Here is an 8,154-nt window from a genome sequence, read left to right as displayed (position 1 = left end):
GAAAATAGTTTCGTAACTATAATTACTACATTCATATATTGCGAATTATATGAAATTCCGGAATATATCTTATTCTAATAAAAAATGTAAAATTAATATTTTTGTTAAAATCTAAACGATAATTTAAATTTAAATTTTTCCCGCCACAATATCACTCAACTGTCAATACATTCGTTGCCTAGCAACGTGCACGACTTCTCTCATAACAATAAGTTAATAGCAAAAAATTGTGACAATCAATTTAATGTTGTATAATTTTGAGTGTTATTCATAAAAATGGATAAGAAAATCAATGAAAATGCGCAAAACGAAGTAGTCTGCAAAAATATAGACGAAGAAAAAGTGGTTCTCAGTTCTTCTTGCGGGATTAAAACGGTTCAAGAAATTAATGGTGAATCTAACCTCATAATTACTGAAGAGAATGAAAATAAACCCATCGATATTGAAAATAACCCCAATGTTTCTTCAACAAATTCGTCTCTTATTGCAAAAAAAGCGATAACAGATTTAGAAAAGATCAAGGTAAAAAATTTAACTCCTAAAAAGGAATTTATTTTATGCGCATGCGCGAATGATTTTGCTTAAATTATGTATTTATATAATTAATAATACCAAATTTTCTTTTTTTTAAAGAACAATTTCAATCTAGAACTATCAATATTTGAATTAGAACTAGAAGCCGTAAATAATAGCTGTAATAATCTTCAAGTTTCTGTTAAAGAATTTGGTCAACATCTGTTCGAAATTGAATTGAACTTGAGTCAAGCTTTTATAATGCTCCCAAAAGTCTTCAGAGATCTTAAAGAACAATACGAAAACATTTGCGTGCGTTTAAAAGAAGTTGTAGAGATGCAAAATTGGTTTAATAATGAAATTCGCCAATTCAAATTAAAGATAAAGATAGATCAAGAAGAAACGGAAATGTTAAAAGAAATTGAGAAGTAGATGTCAAATAAATAAGATACATTATCCGTAAAGCTGGTTCTAAAACTCGCTTGATCGAGACTTAATGGAACGCTAATTTGATAATATGCAGCCAAAATGTTAAATATTTATAGATTTTGTAAATATTAATATAATTGAGATTTTTAGGGTTCTTTTATTTAAATTAGTGTTGCATTAACTGAACAGATCGCAAACATTATTCGTAAATTACTAATATTTCTGTTTCGTGTCAAATCTAAGTGATAATAAAAACAAGATTTCATTAAAAACAAAAATTAGTTCTAACAAAACCATTTATGTACTAATGTGATGGTGATAACATGGGTTTTCATTACAACTTGTCATTTTATTTTAAATTTTTTGCCAAGTAACTCTAGCTTTCACGAATATTTCATTTAATATAAGAAGCCTAAGACACAAAATCAATTAAGTTGATGTCATTTTGATACAACATAAACCTGATGTACTAATTCTTGTTGAAACTTGGCTGTATGACGACGAGGCTATGACTCTGAAGTTTCCAAGTTATATGGGGTCTCGTGTGTAGAGAGGGTCTCTTCTGTGAACACAGATAGTAACAACTTCTTATCAATTAGACCTATATTTCACAATATAAACATTACGGGAGTCTACAAAAAGCCTGGGCCATCCTTCTGGCCTTTCATGGATGCGCTCGAAATGGCATTAAAGGTGGGTTGGGTTGTTTTGGGCAACGTGTTTTAGTCGTAGTTGTTGGCATAGTCGTAAGATTGAAAAGTTAAGGTATTGTGTTATAGTAGTACTGTTCATGCAACATCTTACGACTAAAATGGTTTTTGTCAATATAGCTAAAAATATGAAGATTTATCAATCATGCTATTCGTGTTGTTATAAGCCCACTGAAATGGATCTATTGGAAAATATTAAAAGTCGACCGATTAAGACGAAAAACCTGCAATATGGCCTCAATATTCCACATGCATGGATAAAATTCTGACAATGCATCCTGCATATAGCTAATAAACTAGAATTGAGAAAACCAACCATACGAGAGGCTACTTCTGATGAGATGGAGGTGGTGGATACCAGGAAAAAAACTGTATAAAGACTGTATAGGGATAAAAGTGGACAAAGTAGTTCAAGGAAATGGGACATCCAACACCAGAAACGTGCCCCGCTGATTTTTTAAGCATGCAGATGAAACTGCAACACCTACAGGAGTTGATAAGCGATTAACAACTAAATTTGAACTATTCTTCAGGTTGTTTATAAAATAACTTCCTCAAATTGTTCACTATGACAATGACTTTTTCTTATTCCCTCTTTCTTATTATTACAGGTTATTTCAAGCGGAAATACAATCAACATAACAAAAATCAACATGAAGACCATAAAAATAAATTAATGTACGAAAACTTTTTTGTGGAAATTGGAAGTAAGGTAGGAATGAATGGTAGGTATATTTATTAATAGCAGATTCGTTAGACAATCTGGCAGAATGCATCAAAATGCAGAAATTAATCAATGCAGATAATTACAAATTGTATTAGTGAAAAAGACGACGCAAATGCTTCTTTTTTTAAATTTATTAGTAAATTTGTGAATGAAAAGCCCCCAGAGGTTTAGTAGCGATTGAGATATTTTACAGCTGGTACAAAGCACTTAAATTAATTAAACTAAAACTAGAACTAGCACTATCACCAAAACTAACACTAGATGTAGAACTAGAAACTTTCGGGTTAAGCTGTGCGTTTTTTTGAAAAAAATGTTTGACGTTTTGGATGCCATGTTGCAACCTTCTTCAGAAAAAGACTTCGAACTTGTTTTTGAAGAAAGTTGCAACATGGCATCCGAAACGTCAAACATTTTTTCAAAAAACGCACGGTTCAAGTCACCAAGTTCGAAGTTTTTCGAAGTCTTTTTCTGAAGAAGGTTGCAACATGGCATCCAAAACGTCAAACAAGTCTCTGTTTTTCTGGAACCTTCTTGCCGCATTGTTGCTTCCAACCCGTCCTATATTTTGCAGTGGCATTGGTTCAGCTCGCCACTGACCATTTATAATTTCCCCTGACTCTGATTGAATAGTATCACCATAATAGTACCTTTCGCTTTGCCGTTCAATACGAAGGAAGTTATGTAAAACTATTGTGGCTTTTACAATATTTTCCCTAGCTATGATTGGCCTCCGTAGAATTTGCCATCGCTGGCAGAGTATGCCAAAGGCATTTTCAACGGACTCCTCCTTGCCCTGGATAAACGATAGTTGAAAAAGTTTTCTTCTAACTCTAAGTACTGTCCGGGATATGGTCTCATTATATTGTCCATTAGAGGAAACGCAACATCACCTACAACAAAATGTGGAAGTATAACGTTTGTTCCAGACAATTTCTTTGGAAAAGGGATATCTATGTTTCCATTTAAAAAAGTTCTCCGCAAAGAAGATTCTTTAAATATAGTACTGTCATGATTTATTTTCTTCCTTTGCTCCAATATCTGCTACAATGAAATTATAATCCGCATTTACACATGCCATTAAAACAATGCTGAAGGTATGTTTATAATTGAAGAACCCACTTCCCGATGCTTTTGGTGCTTGTATATGGATGTGTTTCCCATCAACAACCCTGATACTGTTGGATATGTTCCATCTTTTGTAGAATGTATCTTTAACAGAGGCTAATATGTGTCTTGTTAGCTCTGGTAATGCTCTGTGCTTTAGTACGTTCCACAGAACAGCTGTCGTCTCTTTAATTATATGTATAATGTACAGTGGATTTTCCCATTCGAAAATTCCAAGCTAGCTCTTGCATAAAGCTTCCATCTGAAATTGCACCTTTATTTGGTGTTTGTGCTAAAGAAAATTCAACCAGTCTTAACAATTCCTTAAACTCTTCGAACGACATGCGAATATATTTAAAAAATTGCAAATCGTCTTCCTCTTTTTTCAACATGTTTCTAATCAGAGTGGCATAATTTCCCTCCAATTCTCTATTTTTATTGATTGGTCTTCTGCCAAAACGCCGTCGTCTTTTATTTCTTAATCTTTGTGCAATTAATAGAGCTGCATTCAAGCACATTACACTAGCAGCGACAACCATTTCCTTTTTATTCATAATAAACAAAAGTTTCACTAGCGATTTCTTTTTTTTTTTAAATTTGGGACGAGTTGTGGCACGACTGTTTATATGTGAAAATCTTCCTTTAATATGCTGTGCTTAAAAATTGCATGAACCAATCCCTTTCCTTATAACTACAGCTAAAGCAAACGCTTATGACTATGACTGTAAGCTTATGACTATGACTGTAAACTTATGACTGTAAGCTTATGACTATGATTGTGTATATACTATTTGTATAGGAGATTTCAACATATCTCTTTTGGAACAAAACACAAGCATCGTTCGGGAATATATTAATATGTTACAGATGAATGGTTATAAAATAATAAACACAATAGATACTGAAAATGCTACAAGAGTGGATCCTAGGACAGGCTGTAAGTGGAGCATCTTTCGTACCATATAAGTGATCATATGTTGCTAAAAACTACTCAACTGTGCAGGTGTACGCGTGGAGAAGCAAAGTTATACCTCAAAAATTATAAATTTTAAATTATTAACCAGAGTTATTGGAATGGAGCTTGAATCATTGAAAACCGAACAGATGACATTCAGTACTGTCATTGATTTCATTCAGGATGGTTTAAAGAAGGTAACAGTAAGAAAAGATAGAAATTTAACAACTAACCTTGAAGAGAGATGGTTTACAGGTGAGCTAAAAATGCGAATGAAGGAGAGACGACATGTATGTTGCTATAAAGAGAGACCCTAACAATCTAGCATATCAGATATGTTTTAAAACACTTAGATCTGATGTTAAGAAGTTGGTCATGGTTCTGCTCGAAAGCAATGGAAGGTCATAAATGATTCAATAATGATAAATAATAAGCAGGAACGAATCCATAAAATTTTGGATAAAGACAATTCAGAAACGAAGGAGCCGAAAAAAATCTGTAATATTCTAAATGAACACTGTACCTGTGTGGCAGAAAAAATCGTAAGAGATCAAGTAAACACTAATAAGTGGAAACCGAAACACTCAATAATATAACACTTAAATAATAACAACACTTAAAACTAATTCAGCTCCAGGTCATGATAGTATCAAGCCTAAAGTTGTCAAATATTTAAAAGAGATACTCTTACTGATTCTATCTAGCGATTAAGAAGCATGGAGGAGGAGAATTTCCTAAAGATTGGGAGGATAACACCGATATTATTCAAGAAGGGTCCGAAAGTAGAAGCAAACAATTATCGGCCGATATCAGTCATAACTACTTTTGCCAAAATATGCGAGCTGGTACTGAAAAATAGATTACTGCAATTTTTAAATGATATTGGTTATATTGCGGAGAATCAGTATGGTTATCTAAAAAATAAAACTACACAAAGTGCAATAACTTCAGTAATGCAGTTTGTTTATGATAATGTGGATCTTGGATATCTCTACGAATTACTTGAAGAATCGATATCAATATACGGTGTATTGTGGGTATGCAAGCGACAAAAAACTTGTTAAATATGGAGTACCACAAGGCTCTGTTCTAGGCCCTCTCCTGTTTATAATATGTATAAATAATATTTCATAACTAAATCAAACTGGCAATTTGTTGCTGTATGCTGATGACACAGTTCTTTTCTACGCTGGTGTCCCGGACTCAATCTTTACACAAGCTCAGAGTGATTTAGACATTTAGTAAATAAAATAAAACTAAATATCGACAAGTGTAATTATTTAGTGCTTAATAAATCAAACTGTGATAGCCAACTTAAGTTAAATATATGCAGTGTTATTTCCTGAATAATTTCCTGAATATATACCCGGGGGTATTTACCCAAGATGGGTATTTAGAGGTATTTATAAAATTTAATTTAAATTGAGTTGATGGCAGTTTTGCAAACACTTCAAGAATGCAGAGTCGATTATCGATATACCAAACTTATTTATAACATCTACAAGAATGCTACAATGACGGTAAAATTGCATGAAAGTACTGAAGAGAGTAGAAGTACTAAAGTACTGATTGTGAGTAAAACAAGGCGATACACTGTTGAACCCAAATTGTTGATGACCCGAAAATGCATAAACATTGATTGCAAATGCTTAAGTAATTTGCGCTACGCGGACGATATAGTTCTTATATCGGATAGCCTTGGAGAGATTAAACTAATGCTGAACGACTTAAAGGAGGAAATATCAACGAGGAGAAATCAAAATTTATGATAAATCTTGTCCCCAGCTCTAACACCAACATTGGGGACAATGAGATTGAGAGGGTTGACAGCTATGTATATCTTGGCTATGAGGTTCGTGTATCGAGAGATAATCAAACAAGCGAACTAAACAGAAGGCTCACACTTGTATGGACAGCCTACGGGAAACTTAGAGGCATCTTAAAGAGAAAAGGCCAAGAAACTTTAACATTAACGGTAGCCACTGCCAGGAGGGTCCAAGTAACGCAAAGATAGATGGAAAGATCGATCCTGGATGTAACTCTGAGGGACTACCTATGAAGAAGAACTGGCGTAAATGATATTGTCAACATTGTGGCAAAGCTTAATTGGAACTGGACAAGTGGACAAAATGGTTGCTTGAGTGGAGGCCGCGAGCGAACAGGCGAAATAGACGTCAAAAGAACGAGTAACAATTGGATTCAGACAGCACAGAATAGAATCAAATGGAACAGAATAGGGGAGGTCTATGTCCAACAATGGACGCAGAGGGCTGCTTGATGATAATAATCATAATAACTTGATCTAATCTAAATTACGACAGATTCGTCTAATGATTTTTTTTGGAATCTGATATATTTTTACTGGTATCACTTTTATACCCACTGTTTAGGTATTTACCCTGGGCCGGGGTAAATACCCATTTTAGAAATACCTACCCGTCGGGTATTTACCCAGCGCCCATCACTGAATATATGTGATATTACCTTAACGGAAGTGCAAACTGTAAAATATTTGAGTCTGGTAATTGATGGTGAGTTAACCTTTTGAGTTAACTGAAGAGCAAATTAAGTAAAATTAGTTTCTATTTAAAGAGAAACTCACGGTACTTTAATAACAAAACGAAATATCAAATATATTATGCTCATATTCAACCCCACCTAATCAATCTAGCAGCCTTCTGCAAACAGACTTGCTCAGTGACACAACAATTTCTTTTCTATGTAATAATGATATACAAAAATACAATATTAGAACAAATCAGCTAATACTATATTCTTCCCACTGTGAGAAATGTTGGTAGAAAAAAAATAACATATCAAGCTGCTCTATGGTTTAATGAGTTATCGGAAAATGTTAGAAACTGTGATAATCTGCGCCGGTTTACAATATATTATATCAAGAACATTATATCTACAAATTAGTCATGTTTTGTTATTTATTTTTCAGTTAATTAATTTTGTTTTGTTTGTAATCACACTTTTCTTGTGCTGAATTATATCCTGTACTGGATCTTTTTGGGATAATTGAATAAATAAAAAAAAATTAACATAAAACCTAGAACTAGAAACATTCAGGTGTAGCCGTCTTAAGCGACGAACGGCAGTGACAGTGGTAGATAGTTAGTATAAGTTATCATTATGTTGGATCTACAACTAGAAAGTTTCGGGTTTAGCTGTCTTGAGAGACATCCGGCATGCATAGAATGTTGATCTAAGGGCCGGTTGTACAATATACCGATAAATCTACCTGATATCTATCCGCCCGATAAACTTATCAGAAGGATAAAGATATTCGCTGTTGTACAAACTGTTTTTGTCGGTAGGATTGCTATCAGCGAAACAAGAGTCGGTTGGTAGTACTTTTTCCCCATATCTAGTGATTGATATGCCGTAGAATGGTAACGCCAACATCTTTCTTTGAAGTTTGAATTATGACTTTGACAATAAAAATTGTTTTAAAAAATTTTCACTGACACATCGTACATATAAGGTTAACGTTTAATGTTAGAGGTTAACCTATGCAGTAATCATACAAAGTTTTTATATAAAAACCTTGGTAACCATAAATATCTGCCGGATAAGTGTCTTATCGGCACCGCTGAGTACCCGATAAGTTATCCTGCCGATAATCTCACCGACAAAAATATCCGTACATTGTAATACAGTACAAACTAACTTATCTGCCAGATAACGCTGTCGGGAAGTTTATCGCTATA

General features: G+C 33.8%; 1 protein-coding gene across 1 annotated transcript; it reads left to right on the top strand.

The window, feature by feature from the left end:
* The first annotated feature begins 221 nt into the window (after positions 1-221).
* LOC111417090 (uncharacterized) lies at positions 222-1,035 on the top strand. Its single transcript, XM_023049269.2, has 2 exons — positions 222-522; positions 634-1,035. The coding sequence occupies exons 1-2, from the start codon at positions 277-279 to the stop codon at positions 943-945; spliced, it is 558 nt and encodes a 185-aa protein (XP_022905037.2). The 5' UTR covers positions 222-276; the 3' UTR covers positions 946-1,035.
* The last annotated feature ends 7,119 nt before the right edge of the window (positions 1,036-8,154 follow it).

This window comes from Onthophagus taurus, chromosome 1 (assembly GCF_036711975.1).
Source record: "Onthophagus taurus isolate NC chromosome 1, IU_Otau_3.0, whole genome shotgun sequence".
NCBI classification, from domain to species: domain Eukaryota; kingdom Metazoa; phylum Arthropoda; class Insecta; order Coleoptera; family Scarabaeidae; genus Onthophagus; species Onthophagus taurus.
The sequence above is the reverse complement of the archived record's forward strand: the minus strand, read 5'-3'. Positions and strand labels throughout refer to the sequence as shown.

Bases quoted from the DNA above. Each gene is read 5' to 3' on its own strand.
- LOC111417090 (XM_023049269.2), top strand. From the start codon at position 277: ATGGATAAGAAAATCAATGAAAATGCGCAAAACGAAGTAGTCTGCAAA. The intron at 523-633 runs GTAAAAAATTTA...TTTTTTTTAAAG, and splicing joins CAGATTTAGAAAAGATCAAG to AACAATTTCAATCTAGAACT.